At 37.8% G+C, this 27,463-nt stretch overlaps 1 protein-coding gene across 1 annotated transcript in view; it reads left to right on the forward strand.

Moving 5' to 3' along the window:
• The window catches only part of COL25A1 (collagen type XXV alpha 1 chain), a 440,472-nt gene that overhangs the window by 288,451 nt on the left and 124,558 nt on the right, over positions 1–27,463 (forward strand). Inside the window, exons 6-7 of the mRNA XM_016209473.2 lie at positions 1,482–1,508; positions 1,650–1,676. Coding sequence (XP_016064959.1) covers positions 1,482–1,508; positions 1,650–1,676 — 54 coding nt within the window. The remainder of the gene's footprint in view (positions 1–1,481; positions 1,509–1,649; positions 1,677–27,463) is intronic.

A 27,463-nucleotide genomic window follows, 5' to 3' on the forward strand; every position in this document is an offset into this window, starting at 1 on the left:
AATTTGATATCTATATGGGGAAAGAAAAAGTATCTTGACTTTGACCTCACATCATGCACAAAATCAGTTCTTCATGAATTCAGATCTAAGTATGAAAGATAAAGTAATAAAGCTTATAGCTTTTAGAATAAACATAGAAGACCTCTTCATGATATTGGAGTAGGCAAAGATTTTTTAAGTGGAACACAAAAAGAGATAGCTATAAATAGAAAAAGTGTTAAATTGAGTTTTATTAAAATTAAGAACATCTGTTCATCAAAAACACCTTTAAGACAATAAAAACAATGTGCAGAGTAGGAGAATATACTTGTTCTCTCTCTCTGCATATGTATATATATGTATATATATAATATAGTATTGCAGTATAATATATAAAGAACTCCAACAAATCGATAGGATAACTCAGTAGAAAAAGTGCAAAAGATGTGAACACTTTCTGGAAGAGGTTGTAAAGTGGCTAATACCTACAGTAAGAGAAGTTCAACTTAATTACTGAAGAAAATACAAATTAAAATGCAATGTGAAACTACTACACCTCCCACCAGAATGTCTAAAATGTAAAAGATGGAAAATACCAAGTATTGGTGATGATATAGGGTAACAGAAGTTCTTATACATTGCTGATGGGAGTGTAATTGTTAAACCACATTGGAAAACTATTAGGCAGCACCTCTACTAAAACGGAACCTATGTGTTTTCTATAATCTAACAATTCCACTCCTAGATATATACCCAAAAGAAATGCATAAGGATATCACTTGCTAAAAGTTACCTCCACGCACACACAAAAGAAATGCATACCATTTTTAACCAAAAGACATATACCAGGATGTTTATGACAACACTATTTGTAATAGGACCTGGAACCAAATGGGCTTCAACAGTGGGATGAATAAATAAATTATGGCTTAGTCACACAATGGAATATTATAAAGCAGGAAGAAAAATGACCTACAACTACACACAAAATTATGTACAAATTCCACACAAATTGAGCAAAAGAGGCCAGACAATACTGTATGATTCCATGTATATAAAGTACATAAACTAGCCTATTCTGTCAGGAGTCAGAAGTAGTGGTTACAGCTGGGAAGAGCAGTGACAAGGAAATGTCATAATAGGATAATAGGTGCTCCTGGGTTTCTGTAGCTGATTCAATTCGCATAGGTGTGTTCAGTTTATGAAAATTTATTCAGCATATAATGAACTTTTCTCTCTCTCTCTCTCTCTCCGTGTAGATATATATATATACACACACACACACATTATTGTACCATATATATAAATAATTTTCTTATCCTAACCATATTGTAATTACAGTTTAGATCCCCAAATTCCTTGTAAAACCTCAGTGACAGCTATATCTCTGTACCCTTTGCATGAATCTTGCACCTAACCCTAGCTTATCTTTCAAGCTACAATTTTTAAAATTTATTTTTAAACTATGTTTCTTTTTCTCTTTTCCCCTTTGTTTCCTTCAGGGCCCTCCTGGTCCAAAAGGTGATAAGGTAAGAAAAAGAATGTCAGAATAAATGAAGTCAGTGGGAACCCACATTGACATGACCTATGCTGCATTGTCTTGATCTTTTTAATGAGCATCGTATACAGCCTTCGTGCTAAAACTACCATCTCATTTTTCTGCTCTGCAGGGAGAACAAGGTGATCAGGGACCGCGGGTGAGTTGCACGCTTCCCATCCTCAGGAGGCAGCTTTCAGCTCCAAACCTCCTGAGTGAAAGTAGCCCTGGCTTCCTAGCTGCCTTGTGTCACATAGTTTAGTGATGGCTGGCAAAACTGCTGTGGCACTTGTAAGTGAAATAGCCTTAATAATGTCCGACGTGTGTGTACTGTTGCATTATCTGAGCTTGGTAATGTGAACAGGACACTCTACAGTGATTAGCCCTACTGGTTAGCGGGCGGAATAGCTGCTAAAATCAACACCACCTTTCCAGTGGCTATTGGGTCCTTTACAATTGCATGCAGTGTTTTGCAACATAAAGGCCACGTGGATTCCTATTGAATTTAGTCTTTTTCTGTGTTAAACTTTATGTGCTATTGCATAAATATGATCTATTATAGATGAAAATATTAATGCATTTTATATTTTTAGTCTTCATCTTGTTTGAATAATACTTATTTGAATTTCTTATTTTTATAGATTTTTAAGCAGATAAAAGGTGTAATAAAATTTAGCATTCCAGAGAGGAGGGGCATCCTTTTATTCTTCTCAAATGTGGCTCTTTTAACTGTTATAACACAAGGGTGAATGCTCTGTTGTTACCTTGGTAGTGCCAAGTCCTCTGCTCCACATCTGTGCCTTATTACCCCAATGTTCAGACATACTGTTCCAATGATGTAGTGGCTCCGTTCAGACATACCTCTCAATTTTCTCATGTCACTATGCACAAAAGCGAGTATTTGGTTGAAGAGAGTCTATTTTTTTTTTTTTTTTTACAGTGGAAAAGCACATTTAAAACTTTCAGGTTGAAAACATGATTGTGTAGGTTTTTTTGTCACTATGCATAATTATTGTATTCAGGTAGACTCCAGTAGAGGTTTTCTTGCAAAAGATGTAGACAGTGCAAGTCTGAGTAGTTTGTAGTCTTATCTCCTCATGTTTATTAAACTAGGGAAAAGTTATGCTATGATTTACTGTCCTTGCTGTTCTTCAGCCATTCTTCACACAGAAATGATTATGCCGCAGAGCGTTTAGTTTCTCGTGGCAGCTATTCTAGCTGATGACTAGCTTCAAGGTAAAAGCTCGTTTTATGGTCAAGGAGATTAAACATTATGATATATGTCATGGATGTGAATGGGATAAAATTCTCCTAGCCTTAGATGATTAGGGTATAGCCACTTGCTCCGTGCGTGGTGATTATTTTACATGGCACGTCTCCACGGATTGAGTATCGTTTCTTTCTACACGCAATAGCAAAATCACTCAACTTGCCCTTTGCAGGTAAGAGGGAGACTGTTTCCATTCTGAGAAATCTTCTTTTGGCAAAGGAAGTGGAGGGGTGGTTCACAGCTTAGCTGTCATCGGTATGCGCGCAGCCCTCATTTTCAAAAAGGTGTGTTGGCTTTCATCGTTCTAAAAAGTGATGATTGATTATAAAGCTAGGCCAAATTTTTAAGATGAAACCTGAAACCATGTGAAATTCACCTGGTTTCATGTTGCAGTACAAACTAAGACTTGGACCAGGTTTCTTGGAAGTTTGGCCAAAGTTCATGAACTACTTTGACGAACCCAGACTGCCTCTCATACAGATTTCAGCCAGTTTTCACACTGGCTGGGGCCAAGTTTCACACAATTCAGGAGCCATTCAGCATTTCAGGTGGAAAGTGGCAAAAAATGATCCCAGTTTTCCCCTCGAGTTTGCTGTGCATTGAAGGAATTTGGGTGGAATTAATAATGCAGGGCAAATCTTCATGGGTACAAATCGAAATGTCCTGGGAAGTATATGAGGAAGAAAATGAGAACCAAACGAATTGCCCAGCTTTTCTCAGATTCCTCATTTAGAGACAGGGCAGGTCCCAGGCAGTGCTCTTAGAATTTTATAAATATTCCTTTCTAGTAAGATAGTATTAGCTACTTATTAGAAAGTTTATTGTATCAAGATAATAAAATGAATGTTTTATATTTCCAGGTAAATGAAAGTAAGTTAGAACTGAAAAAGTCTTCAATTTAATGAAAGTTAATTTTACCCACATCTTCTATAGGCACTCTGTTCCAGCTGATACTGGAATTATTAAAAATATAAATCTTTTTGTATTTGAATACCCTGACCATTTTTATCCTATCAAAGATTTGAATTCTACTGTTTACCATTTTTTCATGTAATTTCCTTCTTCCCATAATTAAATTAACAACATGACCCTCCATCATTTCAGTTCTTTGTTAGCTAACTTTCCATTATAGAATCGATACTGTCTCCTTGAATATCAAGTTCTTTTATTTTCTATTTGGCTTCCCAGTGTCAAACAGGAACATGTGTGAATCAAAGCAGAAAAAGGTAATACAGAAATTAAGAAGGCGAAAGTATCTTGAAACTCTTGGACATACGTTTAGCAAGATGTATCGAGCATCTACCGTGTTCGAGATGCCATGCTTAATACTACGGAGATTATAAATGTTTCTACTTTTTTCTCTCTCTCTCCTGCTACCATTGTGGCAGTCTTCCAATTAATCTTTCTTTCACTCTTAAGCCTGTATAATCCATTTTCTACACAGCAGCCAGAGAGATCATTTTACATTGTACATTAGATCATGTTGCTCCCTGTTTTAAACCTTAGAATGAAATCCAAACCACTTTGGTTGGCCTCCACAGGCCTTCAAGATTAGACCCTCACCTACCTCTGTAACCTCACCTCCTACTACTCCTCCCTCCACACACTATGCTCCAGCCACACTGTCTTCAGTGTGTTCTTCAAACACACCTCACACTCCTAACTCCATGATGATTTTCCCTTTGCTCTCTCTTCTGGCCTTCTTGTGATTGGGTTCTTCTTATCATTGAGATTTTATCTCCAATACTTCCTCAGAGAGAACTTCCCTAAATATCCAATCTAAATCTGAGGTTATCCTATTGGCTTATTTATTTGTTATCTGTAAAACTTGCCCCTTCTTGAAAAATAAACTCCAAGTACCTGCTCTGTCTCATTCAAGCCACCATTGTCTAGAACAATAAGAACTTGATAAAAACTTGCTGAATGTTAGAATAAAATATTATTATATCTTTACTGCCCTCAGGATCTGATAATATCATGGGTGCCTGAATAAGGAAACTGTGTGGCTGTATGTTGTATGTTGTATACCTTAAATAATTATGCCAAGAGATGCTAGAAAAGTGAACATTCTTCTATTTTAAATAATATCTGGAGACTATGGAAGAGTTGTCACTTGAGCTAGAACTCCATAAACGGGTAATCCGTAGACGATAAGATTAAGAGAAGGACATTACACATTCCAGTATGAAGAAATAGTACAAGCAATATTATACAAGTAGGAAATGACAGTATTCATTTAAGGAACAATAATATTCCATTTGCCAATAAAATAGGTTAAATATAGAAAAATTGTATCATAGAAGGCTGAGATTTTTATTCAAGTTATATTATGGAGCATTTTGAATGTCTAGTGTGGTAGGCAGTAGGGAGCCATTGAAGATTTTTGATTGCATCATTTGATATATATTACCACCAGACTATCTAGTGTTATTACCAAATGTTTTTTATGAAAAATTTTTTGGTTGTCAATATACGAAATGTTCAAACCTGTAGAGGATTTTTATGAGTTTATTTTAGCCAAACTGACAACATGCCTGGAAGCAAGTTCTCAAATGTTCTGCAGAATGACTGCTTTGTGGTTCCTCTTATACATTTGGAAATAAGGAGGGAACATTAGGAAGAAGAGAAATGCAAGGACAGGGAAATGTCTATAACTGGATTACAGGACAGTTGAAAAGATTATGTGCTCCCTTGAGTGTGGTTATGCCTCCGAGGGGTCTGAGAAAGAGGAATACTCTGGCATTTCAAAGGTGTGTTAACCTAGAAGCACAACAGCAATGGACAGGACTTGCTTAAAGCAAAGATAAACCTTTTATAGGCCTGGGGTGTGACTATCCAGCATGACCTGCCCAGTTAGGAATTTATGTTCAGATCACCCTGTGGGATTACTTTTCCATCACTGGACTTGGCAGATTTATTACAGAACCCCTTTTTAATCTACATGGGTGAGTGTCCAATACAAAAGCAGGGACACCAAGTAGACCAGGAAACTGTCAGTCATCAGGACAAGGTCATAAGAATCTGGGCTATAAGGATTATTTCCAGTCCTCAGTGGAGAGATGAGCAGAGGGGATGGGCTGACTCAGTCCGAAACATCAGGTATCATTGGAGGTAAGGGGCTACACTGAGCAGAAAGTACAGTGTCAGAATGAGGTCAGCAGTGGGGAGGGGCTAAGTTGATAAATTGAAGAAGGAATTTTAAAGGAGTCACCAAAATATTGGAGAAAATGCCATGTTTTCTATGGGAATTAGGATATGAGTTTATTTTTCTCACATAATGAGGGGTTCAGAGAAGGCAGTTGATTGTGTTATTTATATAATTCAATGATGTTACTTTGGGTGTCTGTGGGAATCTGTTGGCCTTTTAGTCATTATTGCAAAAAGGCCACTGTAAGTCCAACCATCACATCTCTTTCTATATCAGAAGGGAAGATAAAGGGAAAGAGTCCCTATAAAAAAAACCCAAACTTTTCCCCATGAATTTTATAGCACACTTCTGCTCATGTCTCATGGGCCAGACCATGTCACATCATTAGGTCAAAGCTGGAAGTGAGCCAAGGGGAATGGGGTTGAAAAGGAAAGTTGGGTCATCTCATCATTAGGGGTTGTCATAAGTGCCAAACAAAAACCTGGGCAGATAAAGAGGGAAAATCAGAGATGATGCCATTACCAGAGAAACTGGTAAGAGAGAAGTCTTGAAGCAGAAGGTGGAAGATGGATTTGATCTGGATAGGAGCCGCCAGGGAGGACAATTTCAGGATACTGAGGTGAAAATTCAATACAAGTCTTGGAGCTAAATGGATTTAGGGGCTGAAGTTGAGAAACAAGATAAATATAGGTCTGAAGTTTCTGGCTCTGCTTGATAAATTTGGCCAGAAGAAAGTCAAGAGGATAAATAAGTTGAATATTAGTTATGTTGAATTTGTAATCTTTCTAGATCATTTTACTTGAATAATGTAGCAAACAGTTGGAAACATGAGATTAGAAATCTAAGATGGTGTCATAACTGGACGTCAAGTTTATGTAGCTGGATGAACTGTCACACAGTGAGCACCGAAACTGCAGGAGGGGAAAATGATGGGCGAAAGAGTGAGGCAAGAACCACTTTAAAATATCCAGTTAGGGAGTGGGATACGGAAGGGCATCATCAAGGAGAAACCAGGCCCCGGCCATGGTGGAGCACTGAAGGAAGAGCTACTTAAAATGGCCAAATTGTTCTTCATGAAAAGACAACCACAAGGATGAGATCTGGAAAAGCTCTTGGATTTGGTATTCTGGAGTCATGGGGGTATTAAGGGGGTGAATTTTAAAAGTGAAAGATTATAAGACTTTAAAGGTAAGTGTGGTAGGAAAGTTGACTGTCTTTGAACAGTGTTGCTGGCATATGATTTAATGCAGCAGTGTGTGGGCACACTTTTTTGGCATGGGCTTTCTGTCAGTATTCGTTGAACCAGTTTTGAGCTTACAATTTTAGGTATAACAACTACAGCTATCATTTGGTTTTATTCTGCAAGACACTGAATGTTAGATTTGCACATGCGAATGCATCCTGACATTAGAATTGCACTTCCCTCCTGGCTTCTTGGTGAGATGTCACTATGGATTTGCCATTAATCCTCAGCTCATTTTTGCAGTGAAACTGCACTTCAGCAGTTATGCCTTTGGACTGTACAGTCAGTATGGTGCTTTTTCTCTGCTGTCAGCCACCATGCCCGTGCTTATTTATTTCATCCTCATAGGATTGCATTACAGAGCTTTGAGGCTATGGCTTTGCCCTGTACCCAAGCAGAGATTGGAGACCTGCTGTAAGGAAGCTGTAGGGGCATTCAAGACTGAATGAATGTTGGACTAGGAAATCATATGTCACGTAATAATTATAACTGCTAATTACTTCGAGTCTTATGCTTTGCTGAACACCTTTCTAGGTAAGTTTCCCGCATTAGTTCAGCTTATTCATTTCAGCATGGTAGGTTATCAGGGAAGGAAGACAGGAAAAGTGAGTATAGTGCAGTGAAATTATTATATCCTTGTGGGCTGGGGTCAGGCTGGATGGAGACCAAATTTCTATCTGTTCTCAATGGTTATGGTAAGGATTAAATAAAATAACATTCGAAAAAATCTATAATAAGTTCTCATCAGGTCATAGCTGATTAGCCTCCCCATATTTCAAATGAGGGATCTGGAGTGAAGTAACTTGGCCCAAGTTCACATAATTTGTAAGTGGTAGAAGTGGAATTCACACTCAGCTCTCTCAGCCGCTAGTCTGTGTTGTTCCCAGTGGAGCAGGCTGCTTCCTTACCAATAAGGTAGTCATCCTAGTCATCAACCTCAATGTGAGACAGTACAGAAATATCTGGGGCTCAAATGATAACAGTAATAATGATAAATGACTTTATTGAGTTCTTAAAATATGTCAAACACTCTATGAAGACATCTTATTTCAATAGCCTATGAAATACTTTTATTTCCATTTAATAGATGAGGAAATCAAGATTAAGAAGGTTTAAATAATTTTTCCAAGATAACAGTGCCAGTCAGTGACAGTCAGGATTTGAACCTGGGAATTTACAGATTACATTTTTTTTTTGAGAGAGAGAGAGAGACAGAGAGACAGAGATAAAGAGAAACATCGATGTGAGAGAGAGATCGATTGGTTGCCTTCCCATATGTGCCCCAACCGGGGATCGAACCCACAATTTAGGTAGTATGTGCCCTGATGGGGAATTGACTTTTCTGTGTGTGGGATGATGCTCCAACCAACTGAGCCACACCGGCCAGGGCACAGATTACATTTTTTATATATTCTCTCATTTATCCTCAAAAATAACTCTGTGAGTTAGGAGCACAAATGTTAACATGACTTTTTTCCCCTTCTGATGAGGATTGAGCTCAGACAAGTTAAGGGGCTTGTCCACATTCTTTCACACACATCTACCAAAAGACAGTGCTGGAACTCAAACTCAGATCTTCAGATCTGCTCTCTTTCCACAATGCCAAGCTGCCTCAATAGGCTCTAGAACATTTTCAGCTTTAAGATTCCGTACCCCATGAATCAGATGGAAAAGCTGCATATAGGTGCATCTTTTTTTCTTTGCGGTCATGATAATTAATCTCAGTCTTTACAATCCATGCACTATCAACCCTCCAAAAAATGAATGAATGCTCCATAGTAATACCCTAGAACCTGTCTACACGGAACATGGGGAGGAAGGGTAATGCTGACCTCCACCCACATCAGAACACCCAATTACCTTGTTATAATACAACTGTGCTTCTCAGCTTGATGGCACCAGTTTGGAAATTGTATAAATCAAGATCCTTGGTATATTTGCTATTGATTTAAGATAATCAGATGAATGAAGTTTATTTTCTGCTGTTCATAATACTGTGTTTACATGTCTTGCAAGGTATTTTGTTGATTTTGATTTTAGTCGATCCTGTCTTTTCAAAAGATTGAATTACATTTCTTGATCAGTAACAGAACCTGAATGTCAAGTATAAATGGCTTTTAAGGACTTTCCCATTGTTGTCTGCACCCACTACTATTACCACTCTCTCTCTTCATTATTAAAGAGGACTTGTTGCTTGCCCAGTTCATAAGGGCCTCTGCCCTCATCATGACCACAGCCCTGGGAGTCACAATGGTACCCAGGGCTTTGCTATTAATGGCTCATGTCTTTTCTATATATTAGTGGAGTAAAAACATAGCCTTAAAAATAAGCAAAACTATTTTAATGTTTAATACTGTCTTTTAAAATTAGGGTATTTTGTTGTTCTGAAATTGTGGCAAATTTATTAATCAAGCTTAGGCAATAAAATAAGCAAACATCATGAAGTTATCTTTTGACTATATAGTAATCTAATCAGTTGGCTTCCATCACCTTGCCAAATAACACAGAGCCCTGATAAAGAAAGCTTTAGCGGTCATTGGTCTCAACATCATCAGCCGACAGCTGGTTTTAAATGAGTCCTGGGCTCTCACAGTTTCAATAAGCCACCCAGGAGCCCTGCTTGACTATTTTTATAAAATTATTTTCTCTTCCCAGTGTATTTGAGTAAATTTTCATAACAGCTGGGACTACGCAAAACTGATAGCATCTTAAAAACATCTTCGGCAAGACGGATTAAGTTCCAAAAAGGAAAGCATTTAGAAGTTTATTTTATTATCTTAACCTTTGTTGACTTGAATGATTAAACAGATTCTTTGGCTCTGCTAAAGCATTTAGGCCTAGATATTAATTTGATGCTCTTATTTACTTAACCCTTGCCTTTCTCTAGCCCTAATGAATACCCTACTCTTTTGGTCCTGAATGTATTGCCTGTGAAAAAGGAATTGATATAACACAATGGAAGGAAATAAGTTGTGAGAAAATCATTTTAATGCTTTCCAGATTCAGAAGAAGTTGGCATGGAAACAGCAAGCTTGTTAAAATTTGCAAACGTTCTTGTTATATTTTATAATTAGAGTTCTCTATTGAGCATTACACTCTGTCGTACTTCAAACCACGAAGAGCTGGTATATTGAACTGAGCCCAGGAACATTTTTAAATTTGTCCCAATGTGGGTCAATTTAAAAAATAAAATTATCTTTGCAAGCCATTGTTGATGTGTAGACAGTATTTTCCTTGGAATTCAATGCTGTAAATTATATCTCAGTTATTGCTTGTATACCTGAGCTCATCAAATAAGAAAAAGAGAATTTTGGAAAGGTTGAGAACTAATGATTCTATCCATTTTACATGATTTTAAATCTTGTGCATTTTTGTCTAATGCAAAAGATTATATAAGTAAACCTATAAACATACTAACCTGTGTGGTAAACTTCTACACAAAATAGTGGGAAATAAAAGTGAACATTTTGCTTCAGACAACTTGTAAGCTCTTTCTACAACAAAACAGTGGAAAGCCTGAGATTTGAGCCCTTAACTGAAATTCTGTTAATGACTGAGATGCATTAAAACAGAACCAAAATCCAATTCTAAGCATTTCCTCTGACAAGGAATTCTGAGAATGATGCCAACCAGTTTGAATAACCAATAGATTTCCTTTCAGCATTTTTAATGCGATAACCTTCATAATAAAATAACTATTCATTCCGCTTTATAAAGTAAAAGAAAAACTTCGTTTGCCCACATTTTTGCTTATATCAACTGCAATATTCTCCTTTTTACTTTTTTACATGATTTTCATATCTGGCCATATACCTTACAGTCTTTTCAGGAATATGTGCACCATTTCATATTTTTCTTAAAAACATGTGGAATGAAAGATTTTAGATGAAAGAGAATAAATGTATATATATTTAATACTATTCACTTATATTTCTTTTGTTTGAATTTCTGCAAGTGCTGCTCTCCGTAAAATATTTTCTAAATAATTTAAAAAATACATTGATACATTAATGACCTCTCAAACACAAAACTACACAGAAGATTTTATTCTTGTTGTCTCATATGAAAGAGAATTAATCTTCTCTTGAATTAAAACACAAATCTTACGTTTATCAACCCATATAATGTGGAGCTATGACTTGCATTAACGCCTGCAAATGAAGCATATAATAAAATGTGGAGGGAAAGATAGATTTGGGGTTGATGACTTTCAATATTATATATAAGGAAGAGAAAGTAAGCCTTTAGATAAATATATTAAAATCTGTATGTGAAGTGGACAAAAAATCGAACATACTATGTAATCGGTAATATCTATGATTAACGAGCACATTGCAAATAGGAAATAGAGCAACGTATAAGTAATTTTCACGAGCAAAATCCAACATAATTGCCACCATTCTTTATCCATCATTCCCAAAGGCAGAGTTACAGTTGCAACAAAAATGTTAATGAAGTGGATTAACCCAATAGAAATCAAGAAAGTATGAAACAGCAGACTTTTAATGGTGCATCAAGATTTGCAGAAGGGACTAGAAGGCAAGGCTGCATTTTTGGTTCTTCCCTTCACCTGGGTGAAATACTAGCTCCTGCGCTGACAGGCCGTGCTCAGGGAGAACGGTTCCTGTAGTTCTGAACGAGATGGGCCTCTGGAAAGTCATTTAGTGCCAGACAGCAGCGTCCTTTCATACGCATCCCCGCGCTAATGTGTCCAGCAGCTCCTCGGAGCAGACACAGCCTGTAAATCACAAGTGGCCAACAGGACTGGCTTTGTAGGGAAAGGATGTGAGTCGTGAGATCTCGCTTCAAATACAGTTCCGTAACGACTTCGGAGGGAGTTGGGAAGCTTTGATTTTCATCTCTTAGAAGTCAGTTAAATTCTGTTTGAAAAACGTTGAGATGACTTATCCCAATTGTTTTTTTATTAACACAGATAAACTTTTGAATGACTTAACCCCCACACAAATAATAGTTATAGTAAGAATTATAATATTAGTAATAGTAATGTGACACTGTTGTTTTCATAGTTCCACGTGCCAAGAAAACTTCGGGGCATTTTTATCAGGCTGTTAGCTTTCGAGTCTAGCATGAATCTGTGATGGAAAAGATGATATCAAACCCTTGCAACGTAGCATTCAAAACATCAAGGATCTATTGACACAGGACATTCTTTCCAGGAGAGGAGCTTTGGTTAGCTACAGGCCTGAAGGAATTCATTAGAGTTACGATGGAGAAGTGATGGCGAGGGAGCCCGAGGAGAGAGGAATTGGTGCGGCGGTGTCAGCGCGGCTCTGGCCTGAGGCCTGTGTGACGTGATGGGAAACAGCAGGAACGAACTATAACCATAGGAAGCTCGGGGAGCAACAGGTGCTCATCGCTGCCCCGTGGCTTCCAAAGAACATGTCAGCCCGAATGTCCTGAGTTTATTGGCAGATGAAGAAAAACGTAAAGGAGACCCCAGCAAAATTTCAATTAAGAAAACATTCAGCTGTTTTTTAAAGCATCTTTACACCTTGGGCCTTTCACCAGGCTTATTTTTAGAAGCTGAGTTAATCTATTTATCTAAGTTATTCAAATTTTGGCCCAACTCTGAAATATGTCACCCAGTCTTGACCCCATTAAGACTTAGAGGAGGTCATCACTGTGAGGTGTCCGGGACCGGAGCTGGGAATCCTGCCACCGGGGAAGCAGGGAGCAGGGAATGAAGGATGCGACTGAAGGGGCTGTGCCCACACCCAGGCCCCAGCAGGGAATCTGCTCAAACATGCCCAGTGCCAAGTTGAGGATGCTGTCGTATTTTGTCCTGTTCAAGGCTTACGAGTTGTTTCTCGTGTTAAGAATCATCAAACACTTGCCTTTTCTCACAACCAATCATTTAAATTATTATACTGTATATTGTCCTGCATGTAGGTGTTTGTACATATATATCAAGTTTTCTAAGATTTTTGTTTTTGTTTTTTAGAGAGAGAGAGAGAAAGGGAGAGGGAGAGAGAGAGAAACATTGATGTGGGAGGAAAACATCGATCAGCTACCTCCTGCATGCCCTCTACGGGGAAATTGAGCCCACAACCCCCGGGATGTGCCCTGACTCAGAATCCAACCAGCACCCTGTTGGTGCACAGGAAAATGCCCAGCCAGCCGAGCCACACCGGCCAGGGCCGTAACAGTTTTCATGAACAGAAATGATCTATGGAGATATTTTATATACATATATACATGTGTATGAAGATTTATGCAGAATTGCAGTTGCCTCTGTTATCTTTATGAAAGAGCTCTCCATGAATATAGATTATTCACATATACAAGATCTAAACACATACAGATGTTAACCTACTTTTATTCATTCTTAATTCCTATTAAGAAAACACAGGCAAATACTCAAAGCAACCTGGGAAGTTTACTTGAGTTTAGCTGATATCTCTTCCTTAACTGTTTTCTGCATTTTTCTATTCAGTGTGGCTTTTCAGAATTTCTTAGAGAGATGGTAAGTTAACTTTGAATAGTTTAATGCTTAATTTTTATTCTTTCATGCTTAGCCTGCAAGGAACACCATTTCAATGTTCCTTTGCGATGGGAACGCTGATGGCAACATTGCTTGACTGTATCAAGCATTGGCTCTGAGATCCAGGAGAGTCCACTGACTGAGCTGTTTTGCAATAATTAAAGGGACAAATACTTGCCTTGACTTGAATATCAGAGAAAAGGTTAAGACTTACTTCAGAATTCGGTTGCTGTTTCTTAGCCATCTCATTTCTTTATATTTCTTGGTGTTTGAGGAAGTCAGGAGTTCCTAGAATGCCAGCACTGGAATTTTCTTTTAGGAATATAGATTTTTTTTTGGTATGGAAAGGACTCTAACGTATTTCTTGCACTGCTGGCATTAACATGTTATAGCTGCGCCTTGTAATTTTTCAGTCTCAGTTCTTCTTTACTTTCAATTTATTTTCATCTTCCTGAACAGAGCTTTGACGTTAACATTGGGAAGGTTGTGACTTATTAGCATAGTTTGATCAGATGTTTTGGAAACCGGAAACTACTTTGTCTTCATTAGAATGGCTGATATCCATTATGTGGCTAAAGCTGCTGGCTACAATTTAATCATTTTTATTGATTTTTTAAACATTTCTTTGAAATGATGTCTCTGTTTAAAGAATTTATAAGTTATGTGACAATCAATATAATTTTGATGATGAAAACAATAGTAAGGAATATTTTACCTTTTACTAATATGTTATTCTTTCTCTGCCAAGTAGGTAACTACTATGTTTAAACTTCACCCCCTACACACATCACTTTCATTTTCTGGCATAGATAAATATATATAATTTTTGCTTTGGCAAATTAAGGTTTCTAAAGAATCTCCAGTGTTAAAATATTCTAGAATATTAAAGTCATTCTATTTTTGTTGCCTTTTTTGCTTAGTACGAAATTACTTTTCAGTCTTACAACCTTTTGTTTAGTAGTCATTCCCAGTCATTCAGTAATATTGTAAAAGGAAATTAATTTTGAGGAGTTACAGGAAGGAGGGAATATCTGGCGATCTATTAGACGTTTTGGGTTTGTTTATAAAATTAATGTAGAGATTTACAACTTCACCCTTCATTTTACACTTTTAGGTAGAAAAGTCAAACAAAATTGAAATGGAGAAAGCTTGCCATGTCACCAGTACAATGTTGAATGTTAAAGCTGTAACTCTACACTGGTCTGTGGTATTACTTCCACTTTGGAGCCATGTAGTTGTAATAAAATGTGTCAGAGAAGAATGCAATGTTTGAGTCATGATATCTACCCATGATTTTATATAGTAACAGCTATAATAACTCAAGATTTTTAGAATGTGTCCAACAAAGTAGCATGTGCCAACTGGGTTGTAGTTTGAGAAACTGTCACAACTTATATGGGATTTCTTTTTAGGGTGGAGAGTAACACCCTTGGTTGAAGCAGGGGAAGAGAATTCATTGTCTTTACTTATCCTTATTTTTGAAATGTGGACACTGTTTTATACAATCTTCCCTCTGTGTTTTGAATTCATATTTCTCATGAGGCAGATTAGAGGCTACAAAGTGGTAGCCTGCCGGCCAGACTCTGATAGTAGATATATTTTATTTGGCTTTCCCAAACTAGTTGCTAACATTTTAATACTGGCAATTTCAGATAAAATCTTATTTTTTTTATTTCTCTTGGAAAATTGGAATATCTGGCACCACTGGGTACACATTCTTTTATAATTTTAGTTGGCTGAAGCTGAATGGAGTCTGTCTGCGTTAGATGGACCATGCGTTACAGTGACACCCAGTCCACGTCATTCATTTGCACACATACACAGCCCCTGTTGCCATTGGACTTGGCAATACCTGAGTTAGGTTTTAATGAGATTTTGCTTCTGATATTATGATAACAGAGTTCATCAAAATATGCAGACACAGGTAACAAAATAACTAGTTCCAGCAAGAAGGCTACATTACTGCCTCTAATTTAATTTACATACCATTTGTTTTTAAGTTAGAATTTTTCTTACACTGACAATTGTCAACCAATGGTGCTATAGAATTTGTTTGTTAGTATACTAAGAGCCTATATAGTAACATTATTTAAAGGTTAGAAATAGTGCTAGCTCAGACTTGGTAGTTTTATATCAAGATGCCAGTATAATTTATGGTATCTTTAAGAATTTTATTGAAACATGAATTGTAGAATAAGAGGATTTTTTAAAAATCCAGCTTTATGCAGAATAGAATAGTAGTTCAATTACGTGGAAATAATATAAAAAAGATAAAATCTAGGTCTTTATTTCTATATGTTTGAAGTTAGAAACAATGTGGACTTTAAAGGCTTGTGCTTCAGAGTCACCTCTTTGAAGAGAAACGTGGCCCCAATTTTTAGAATTTCTTCTAGGTTGTTCTTAAAAGCATTTTGTTGGTTTATTACTAAAGAAGATATAACTGAATGTATATAGGTTATAGCTAAAGTTCATAGGTAATTTACAATCATAATGTAAATGTAGTTGCATTTTTTATTTGACCCAAGTAATTTTCTTTATATAAGTCAGTGCACTTCTAGAAACATTCATATTTTCAGGCACTACATTTTTTTCCTGAGTTTTTGTTGTTCTGGTTGTGTAGTTGAATTAATGGAAACATCTCCCCTCTAGTTCTAACAAAATTGCCCCGAAGGGACACCAATAAAAAAAACAAGTTCATGAATTCTTTGAATCCCTTTATAGTTATGCTGACAGATCTTAAGAAAAGAGCTAATTTGGGTTAATATTATTTGATCTTTTTGTTCTGTGTCTTTCTTGGTAAAAATAAATTGAAATCCTGTTTGTCTGAGTACAACAAATACAGAATTTGAAGGTAGGATCAAAAGGATGAAAAAAAGTTGGCATAAAAAGGGACTCTAGCTCTGGCTGGGTGGCTCAGTTGGTTGGAGCATGGTCCCATGTGCCAAAAGGTTGTGGGTAGGATTCCCAGTCAGGGCCCATACCTAGGTTTCGGGTTCCATCCCCTGTTGGGGCGTGTACAGGAGGCAACTGGTCCATGTTTCTCTCTCTCTCTTTCCCCCTCTTCTCTCCCTCCCTCTCTTCTTCCCTTCCTCTCCCTCTAAAAATCAATGGAAACATATCCTCAGGTGAGGATTTTTGAAAACAGATTCTACAAGGTAGATTATATTTCCACCTAAGGAAAAGAATCATATGCATCTGAAACATTTTTTTCTTATAGTGTTTTTTAACTGTTGGATGCTCTAGGACCTCAAAATTGCCTTTTTTATTAGAATTATAAATCTTTATGGCAATGCCATAAAAGGTTTCTAGATAATCTTGAATGTCCTATTTTAAAAGGATGGTGAGGGGGAAGGTAATGTGGGCAAGATAAATTCCGTTTTTGCTGTGAAATTCTAATTTCCTCTTATAACTGCAAAATAAACCCATTTCACAGCCAGGCAGTTGCCTAAAAAGATACATAGGGCAGCTTGAGCTCATGGTTCCTGATCCCTGTTCAGGCGCCGCTGATGGCAAGGAGCTCACTCTCTTACAAGGCAGACTGTTCTAATTATAGACAGTGCTATGTTATAAAGTAGTTTCCTCATTCATTCAACAGGTGTTTATTCCTTCTTTTGAATCAGTAGCTGCTATTCTGCACTCCCTATACGTTTAGTTTTAGTCCTGCCTTCTGAACTAACGCCTCTTACACGTGAAAACCCTTACGTGATTTATGGAAACATGGAATGAAGCTGAAGATTAGAATGAACCCCAGCCCTTCTAGTCCAAGCCCTCACTTGCTACATCCCTTAACTGGCACTGGCCCAGCGTCAGCCCGAATCCACCCTGTAATGGTGGAGGTGATGCTCTATATGCAGCTCTGAGCTAATTTAAAATTGCTCGCATACCCATCTCATCTCCTGCTCCAACCCCAGCTCCTTGATCCATTCCTCAAGAGGCAATTTCATGTCTTCTTTCTCTCCCGCTTGTTCTCTGCATATGTTCCTGTCTGTTTATGTCTTTCTTAAAGGGTAATGCCTAGAAATGAAACACATTAATTCAGGTACAGCCTGGACCAAGTGAAATATCACCTACCTGCTTATGTTTCTGTTTCCGTTAATATCGCCTGAAATTAGATTGCTTCAAACAACATTGACAGTCATATCATATATTGATATATAAGTTTAATACCAACATAAATTCTAAAGTCTTTTTTTCACTGTTGCTAACCCTTAGTTCCCTCGTTGTATATTTATATAGCTTGTTTATTGGACCCAGACACTGTTTCTTACTTTCATTCCCATATAATTAGTATACTCGATCCTGTTGAGATCCTCCCTGGAGTCTGATTCTGCCATCCAATAAATATGACATCTCTTCTGTCTCATTTCCTGGATATCTGAGATATAGATACAGAAACAGATATACATGTATAGAGGGAAATCACTCCCGACCCAGAGTTTGAGAAGACTAATCTAATTCATGGGTACAAGTGTTGAATGGAGTAAGACTGAGAACATGAACTGCATGACCAGTTAAGCAGTATTACCTATATAAATTGTTCAACCAGTTATAAACCCACTATTTTTAATGGTTTTCAGTTCAGGTTCTTCAATTTAGTAACTAAGGATAATATAGGAAACCTTGACATACCTCTACTGTAATCCAGTTATATATGTATATCCACCTTCTAATAACCCTTTTAAAAAGGAAACAAAATCATATCTTAAACTGCACTTTTTCCCAAATTTCCACCAATAATATTTTTGTTGTTTTGTTTTGTTTTTGTTGTTGTTGTTGAACCTGCAACCCAGGCACATGCCTTTGACCAGGAATCAAACCGAAGACCCTTCGGTATGCAACCCGATGCTCTACCCACTAAACCACGCTGGCCAGGGCACCAATAATCTTTTCAATAATCAATTCTCATCTTGACTTACATCAATAACATTTTGACAATCTGTCTATATTTTGCAGGATTTACCTTCTTCATCGTCTTTTCTTCTATTACTTCTTTTACTTTCTATAGTTCCTGAAAAATGATCTGAATTTTTTTTGCACACATTCAGTACTTTGGAAGTCATTTTAAAATTTTTTATAAATTTTACTCAAATTGTGTTTTTCTTGTTTTGTTTTTTAACTTATCTTTAAGGGAACTCATTTCTTAAGGCTAAGGCAGGCTAAGAAAGTCATGTCTTCAGACTAGTTTAGATTCCCAAAGCTTTAACTTACAGTTTCTCTGCTTTTTTTTTTTTGGCATTTTATACTACCAATACTTGCACCAATTTTTAATTTAAATGTTTATATTTTTCTGTTTGACAGAATTAGAAGTTAAATAGGATCTGGCTGCTATTAATTTCTTATAGCAATTAGCATTTTACCCTCAGTTGGCTTAAGGGGGAGATGGGGGGGGGGGGCTGTTCTTTTATTCTTCTTTCTGATTCTAACTGAAAATGCTCTTTTGTCCTCAGTATTTTCCCCCAAACCCAATGGGGCCCTACTGCTCCTGACACAGATCTTAATATCACAGGCCACTTGGCTATATTAAGCCTTGGTTTGACCTTCACTTCCATCTACCTTTCCTTCCTTACATCTAATTGTGACAGTCATAACAAAGGAAATTCTACAAAGAATAGGAGCATATGTAGGAGGGAAATTGAGGGCCTAATAATTCACAAATTGGGTAATGAACAACTCATACAAAAGTTGACTCTGGCAATTCCTTTGAAAATAATTTTTTCCTAGTCACATTTGTTTCCTGCTGTTTTCCCAACATTTATGCCATTTTCCCAACATTTAATAATTTCCCTCAAACATTTCACAAGTCAAGAATCATGGACAGTTGGACTCTCAGTGTTTATGAAGCTTCATCTCAACTGTATGCAATGTTATGAAGCTTCATCCTAGTGTTGGAAAATGGTAACTTACTCTTCCTCACGTTTGTGTTCCATAATTGCAAATATCCCACATCAAGCAAGGAGAAGGGCTGACAGTGCCTCATGGGTCAGTAATTCAGTTTCAATAATGATGTGATAGGTAGGCATCTTGTTATTTTTTTAGCCACATATGGGAATCTAAAAGTTATAGCTGGCCCTGGCCAGCGTGGCTCCCTTGGTTGGAGCATCCTCCCGCACTCGGGAAGGTCGCAGGCTCGATTACTGGTCAGGGCCAGCACAGGTACCTAGGTTGTGGTTCCATCCCTGGTCAGGCACCTGTGGGAAGCAACTGATCAGTGTTTCTCTCTCACATCAATGTTTCCCACCCCTTTCCTTCTTCTCTGAAGATCAATTAAAAAAAAAAAAAAGACTTTCATTAAAAAATAAATAAGTTATAACTGATGAGGTGGTAGAACAGGCTACTTATCTGAGTATACCAGATGCCACCTGATTTTTAAAATGTAAACTTTGTTTCTTATGGGTGATGAAATTGGGGACCCACTGAAGGAAAAAAATAAGACCCATTAAATATGTTTGTATTTTGGAAACTGGGCTATTGCTTTTAGACCTTTTAAGACATCAAGAAATAATTTTTTCTTGGTCTTTATACATAAACATAATTTCATGTGTTCAAATGCAAAATACAGTTATTTACTGTTTTTTTCTTTACTGGTAAATAAGACAAGCATTTCATTTAATGTTTACTAAATTAAAAGATCATGTTACAATTTGAATTAATTTTTGTAATCATATGGGGAAAATATTGCTTCTGATATATGTGGCAAGTTCCTTGGATAAATAGAATATTAAGTATATTTAAGTAGATAATAGACCCCATCAGAAACTGCAGCTATGGTTTATTTTGAGCCCTATTTTTAGAAACTTTCCAAGACAAGTTAACCTTTACTCTTCATATTTTTGACTGGCTTATTATCATCTAAATATTTGAAATTGGTAGGTATAAAATTTGAAGTAAAAAAGAATTTGATTATCAATGTAGTTATTTCAAGTAAATTATATGTGCAAGTAAATATCACTTAAAATTAAATATAATAAACATATGTTACAACTTAATATTAAAAATGTACTGCATTTCATTACATAATATCATCATCAACCACAGCCACAAAATTAAAACCCAAAATAAGAAAGTTCATATTATAATTTATAATATCCATATCATCATAAAGTTTAGATTTAATTTACAGAAATCGGGAAATTCTGTTCTGAGATTCCTAAAGAAACCATGACTCTCACATATGGTATAACAGTGTCTTTCATTGGGAGCTCAGATCCTGAGACTCCTCCTAAATAGATCCATCACTATGGGATGTAGTACTTCTTCTAAGAGGAATTACACCTTGTCCTGTCCTTCCTCCTAGAGGTCCTGTGTGGCAGTCATATTTTGAAGTTTTATGATTTAAGAACCAGTATTCTGATCTACAGCATGTGATTGATGCAATGGGAGCTTGCAATTCTTTCATCAAAGGCTAATGCAGCAAGTCCAGCCAGTGTGGTTCAGTGGTTAAGCATCGACCTATGGACCAGGAGGTTGCGGTTCGATTCCCAGTCAGGGCACATGCCCGGGCCCAGTCCCCAGTAGGGGGGTGCAGGAGGCAACCGATCAGTGACTCTCATCATTGATGTTTCTATCACTCTGTCCCTCTCCCACCTTCTCTCTGAAATAAACAGAAACATAAGCTAATACAGCAAAATAAAGTCCCTTCAGTGGCTAATTATTTCCTTTTAAAGCAAAGCCCTTCTACTTTTCTTGTTTCTAATTCAGCCTTTAAAAGCACTAGATCAGAGATTGTATTGGTCTGTGGGCCAAATCCTCCCATCAAATGTATTTTCGTTTGGCTATAAAAGTTTTAAAGTAAATTTGAATTGGTAGCAAATATTTAAAACCGGAAACATTCATTATAAGTAACCCTTGGATTTCTGACTTCTCTTAAAGTATGGAAAGGTGTAGCAGCTCTAGGCCAGCTTTTCCCTGCAGCAAAATCAATCTCGTCCTCATTGTTTCCTTTTAGCCTTGGCTCAGCTTCTATTTAGCCAAGTCCCCCCCACTCTTTTTTGTATTAAATCTGTTCCCATATTATTATTTTTTAATTAGAGTACAATTGACATACAATGTTATATTAGTTTCAGGTGCACAACATAGTGATTCTACATTTATATACCTGATGATGCCATCACCATGATAAGTCTATTAACCATCTGTCACTCTACAAACTTATTACAATATTATTGACTTTATCCCCTGTGCTGTATATTCCATCCCCCTGACTATTCCAGCTATTTTATAGCTGGAAGTTTGTATCCACCTTTTTCACCCATCCCTTCACCCCTCTCAGTCTCTGGCAAAGGTCAGTGTGTTCTTTCTGTGCATTTGTTTCTGTTTTATTTTGTTTGTTTATTTGTGTGTTGTGTGTTTTTCAGTTTCCACATATAAGTAGTCATACAGCATTTGTCTTTTTCTCTCTGACTTATTTCACTTAGCACAATATCCTCTAGGTCCATCTATGCTGTCACAAATGCAAAGATTTCATTCTTTTTTATTGCTGAGTAATATTCCATTGTATAAATGTACCACATCTTCTTTATCCATTGTGTGTTGATGGACACCTAGGTTGCTTCCATATGTTGACCATCTGTCTGGCCCTTACGGTGATTTGAATTTACCCCATATACACAAGTGACATCAAATATAATGGTCATTATAGAGCATTCAAACATGTCCTAAACTGTAATCAAAATTTTATTCCCCTATGGAAACATGCAAATTTCAGGGGTGTTTTCAAGCCACAGGCTGTTTTAGTTTTGTGTAATTGAGTTGACCCTGAGAAAACCCTAAACATTTAGGGTGTAGACCAAAGGGGAATACAGTGTTAGAGAACAGGATCAGTCCACGTAGTGGAGGAAGCTTCCTAGAGTAGTACTACCGAGTAACGTTACTCTCCAGTGAACTCTTCCAAGCACTCTATTTCCTTTGCATTGCTAAGGTCATTTTCGAAGAGTTCCACTATTGCAGAGGGGCTATCTGGCATTTGCTGTGGGTTCACATTTATTTATGGAGGAGGTTGAACTTCGGAGGTGGCATAGGAAATACAAGAATAACTGTGCGCCCGTTACAGCTGAGCCCCATGGGACTCTCACCAGCTCTTTTACAGGCTGGCTTCTAGCCATCTGCCCCTTCTGTTGGAAGAAGAAAAGAGGCTGCCATCCAGGGAGCATGCCCAAGGAATTTGAGAGTCAACTCAATCTGGTATCATACAAAGGAAGTTTAGCAAATACCCATGAAGCCAGACACTACATAGTTTCTAGGGAACAACAGGCCACTTTTAGTTGAATTTTTCTCACAGGCTACTGGACAAATGCCTATTTTCCCTTCAATATAAAGTGCCCTGTCAGCTAACAAATCCCCTATTTTCTTGGCACTGTTCTTTCCTAATCCTGCTGTGCCTTCTTTCCCAGAGGTAGACTGTTTCCTTTCAGAAAATGGACAGGAATATTCAAGTTGAGGTGAGCCCCTGACCTGGCAACTTCAACTAAGAAGCAGCCTCTGTTTTATGGAATAGTTGATGCAAAATGTTATTGTGTTACACACTGTAGTGATACTGTACCATCTGAGAGGGAAGGGTTCTTGAGAACTAAAAGACTAATAGTTTGGACTCCATAATTTATAATTGTACTTCAAATGCAAATTGCATAAAATTTAGATGGGGTGGAATTAAAGTTTGCTTTTGCATTATTTATATTTTTAAAAGGAGGTTCTTAAGCAAATTATCATGCAGTGTATGGTAATCAAATTGATCTTTTAAACAAGACTTCTGGAGGGTTTTTTTATTTTTATTTTCTAAAAGTACAAAAATTTCACAGTTCTGTTTTTGCATTTATTTGCAAAATATGTGCTAAATATAATGTGCTTATTTATTCATTAAAGCAGTTAATTAAAAGATGTATATTATATAACAGTTGATCAGGATAGTTCTGCTTAAAACATAAATTGAAATTATAAAAGTAAATTTATTTTTAATACTATAAACTGATATAAATTATAATATATAATTCAGGTTGCCATGTGTTTAAACAGGGCATTTGCTAGATTAGCCTATATTAACATTTTATGGTTTGAAACAAAATTATATGCCTTAACTTCAGATCTTACTACTCTTTCTATAATGTTTAATTCTGTTAAAGGGATCTCTGCTGTCAACTTTTAAACAAGCTCACAATCCTTTCTTGAAACCCTCAGAGTTAAATGTGTTTCAGAATTTAAAGTTTTAGGCATTAGAAAGTTAATATTGTTCATATACTCCTTGTTGTCTGACTCCCTCAGAGATCTGAGGCTCAAACCATGAGTTCCTGCAGTCAAATACATGCGTGTTCACACTAAGAAGAAGTCTTAGTGCCCATAAATGGCCTCATATCTGTTCAAATCCATCTTTGCCACCAAATGAGTTTGCCACAAACTTAGAAAACCTTTAGTTTAGACATATGAAAGCATTTTATTTGGGGAGACTAGATTTTGGAATTACAGAAAAGGAATCAAGGACTATGTCTTTATTTTTTAATCTGTCGTTAATTTTGCCAGGGTTTTCTTCCTGAAACCCACTTACGGCATGGCACCTTCATTGTGTGTCTTTCTGGCTTCCCACTGCTTCTGCCTTTAAGCTTCTTTAAAGACCTTTCAAAAGTTATATCCTATTAACTTTTCCAGGCTCTTCCCTGAAAAGTATGTGCCTCACCCAACCAAGCTCACCTTTCCAGCAACCCCGGAGCGTGCCTTCCACGTCTTTGCTCACTGCACTTCCAACCGGGGCCCCTGGTCCCAGGTCCACTACCCCCATCGGATACTAGCTCATCCTGCCTCTCCTGTCTCAACTCCCACCGTTATAGGAGCCTCACCCACTCCCTAGTCAGAATGTGCTTAAATAGGCCAGTCAGAGAAAGACAAGAGCCATATGATTTCACTCACATGTGGAATCTAATGAACAAAAGGAACTACTGAGCAAAATAGTGACAGGCCTATCGAGAAAGAGCAGGATGCAGCTATTGGGAATGGGGCTTGGGCTGGGTGGGGGTGTGTGGAGGGACTGAGCAAAGGAGAAAGAAAAAGAGAAAAAACTCATGAGCACGGACACAGTGTGGGGATTACCTGCGGGACGGGAGGACATGGGGAGATGGGGGAGGGAATGGGGGAGATAAATGATGATGGACAGAGACTTGACTTGGGGTGGTGAACACACAATGCAGTGTACAGATGACGTGCTGTAGAATTGTGCACCTGAAACATGTATAATTTTGTTAACCAGTGTCACCCCAATAAATTCAATAGAAAGGGGGGAGAATGTGCTTAAATATAATACTGCCTACTCTCTAATTACAGCACTAATTTAGTATATTTTCCATTTGAATTAATAGTCATGTGCTAACTTCCCCACCCAACTAGATTTAAAGCCATAGAGCTTTGTCACAATACTTGGTATAAGCATGTAATTACAAGACGCTGGTTATAAGAAGGAATGAATGTGTTAATTAATGTCTCTCTTGACCTCATCGATCTGACCACCCACAAGGAACCTTACACCCTGTGGTCATTGTCATTGCCCTTATCCTAAACTTCCCTGAGTAAAGAACAGGATGGAGGTCCTAAGGGAGTACCTAGAACAAGACAGAATCTCTGTGCCTCAAGTGTAGATTTAGTATTACTTTGTAAACGGAAACTATTTTCTCTTTAGGTCCAGTATTCACCCTGATGATACTATCAAGAAGGAAAGGTATCACTCCCCTTTGGGAGTGGCCAGGCACCAAGGGTCTACAGGGATACTTCATTCTGTGGTCTCAACTTAAATAACGCTTCCTTGGGGAAGTCTTCTCTGACCACCAGCCTGCGTTAGGTTTCCTCTCTGTGCACTCTCATATCTTTTGTTTTGCTAATAGTCATCACATTTACTTTTGGGGTATGAGTTTTAATCCAAAAACTCAGGTTATTAATAAATAGGACTTAATTTTCTTTAAAAATTTAATTTCTGAATCTGAGCCTCCACTCTTCTAAGCTGACCAAAAATAAGTAAATAAATAAACATCAGTCTTCTTGTGATCTCTACACTTTCCTCCACCTTTAGGCCTGTATCACACTTCTGGAGGTCTTATAGAATCAAAAGATCTTGGAGTGGGAATGGAGAGGTCCTTGGTCTTGTTGGCAGACCACACAGTTTGCAGCTGAGAGGCTGCATGGCTTGACTGACCTGCAGGGCCCTTCAGATACAGTGTGTCATTACTGCATCTTGGGGCACAGGAAACTTTCTGTGACGTCTGTGCCACCCTTTGGACAGGAGAATCTTTTACAAGGCTGCCTGTGTTCCCGTACATCTAGACGTCACATGGCACTTTCTTTTTTGAGGAATTGTTGCCTTCTTGGAAGTGCTGCCGGGAAGCTGGGCTGAAGCCCCCGCTGCTCTTGAGGACCACAGGTCTCCTTCCTCTCTTCCAGTCTGAGGGAGTCTCTTCCTAGATAGTCTTGATTTCTAGAAATGTTGGTAGACATGTTTTGTTTCCTACCCTGCTTCCTCATACGTCTTCTAAGGCAATATCAGATGGCCAGAGCTTGATGGAGGGGCAAAGGAAATGGAAAAGCATAAGAGAAAAAAGCCTAGATAAATATATCAAAAGATATCTCAGCCACATTGTAATTGCTTATTTAATGTCTGCCTTTCTTGGTTAGACTCAGAACTCCATGAAGCCTGGAATAAGGCTTTCTAATCTCGATGTTCAAGCATTGTCTTGTTTGTGGTAGGATCCTATTAAATTTTTCTTCAATAAATGGGAATGAAACTCAGAGACTGAATTTATGGAAAATATAGTGGCTAAGAGGGCAGACTTGGGAGAAGGCGCCCAGAGTATAACTCTTGGCTTTCCTGTTTACAGTTAGGTGGGCGAAACCCTTAACCTCTTCATGCCTCAAATTCTTCATTTGTCAGATGGTTGTTGTGAGAATTTAAAAAGTTAATGATTATAAAACTCTTAGACTAATACTTGGCACATAGTACATATCACATGGATATTATCAGTGGAAGTGGGGTTCTTGGGGTTCCGTGAGGAAAAGAATTTCCTGAGGCCCCTACGGGAAGATGGGGTTTTGTGGAAAGCTTTATTGATGTAAAATTAAGGGGATTCCCCTCGAAGGTCCCATCTCTGTCTGCCTCACCATGGAAGAGGTCCAATCTTGTCTTCAGCAGGGCCAGAATAAAGGCCACTGTCCAGATTTTCTGCTCCGTATTAAAGTCCAGTCCAGTCCAGCATCTGGCTAGCTTAGCTTGTGTTCCCAGCTGCAGCCCAGTCCGTGTGGGGTCTGCACAGCCATGTGCCATGCAGCTGCTTCAGGCCACCTGGCAATGGAGAGCAAACAGGCGAGTATATGGGCGAATGCGGTTCCTGTGCAAGAGAGAACAAGAGAGAGGGAGCTCTTTGTCTGGGGATTTTAACTTCCCAAGATTTTGCGTGCTTTGGACGGGGTCCATTGTTCCCCAGGCTAGATTGGCAGACAAGCACCTATCCTATGCCACCCCAATTTCACTGCGCATGCACCCATCTCCCCCTTTGTTCGATCACTTCCCCCAGTGATCTGCGGGAAATGGGGAGAAGCTGTAGCTTCCTGGCGAAGCTGCCCAGATGACCATGTTTATAATGTCTGGCTTCCCTTTTGCTCTCTTCCTATTATTAATATTAATAAACTATGATGATAACATTAATGTTGACCACTATTATTACCATTGTCCTCATTATTTATCTTTATTATTACTAAGAAATTCTCAGACCGGACTGTTTGCTGATGTTCTAACAGAGAGAACGGCTCTGATCCAATGA

Source organism: Miniopterus natalensis, chromosome 1, assembly GCF_054644295.1.
Source record: "Miniopterus natalensis isolate mMinNat1 chromosome 1, mMinNat1.hap1, whole genome shotgun sequence".
NCBI classification, from domain to species: Eukaryota; Metazoa; Chordata; class Mammalia; order Chiroptera; family Miniopteridae; genus Miniopterus; species Miniopterus natalensis.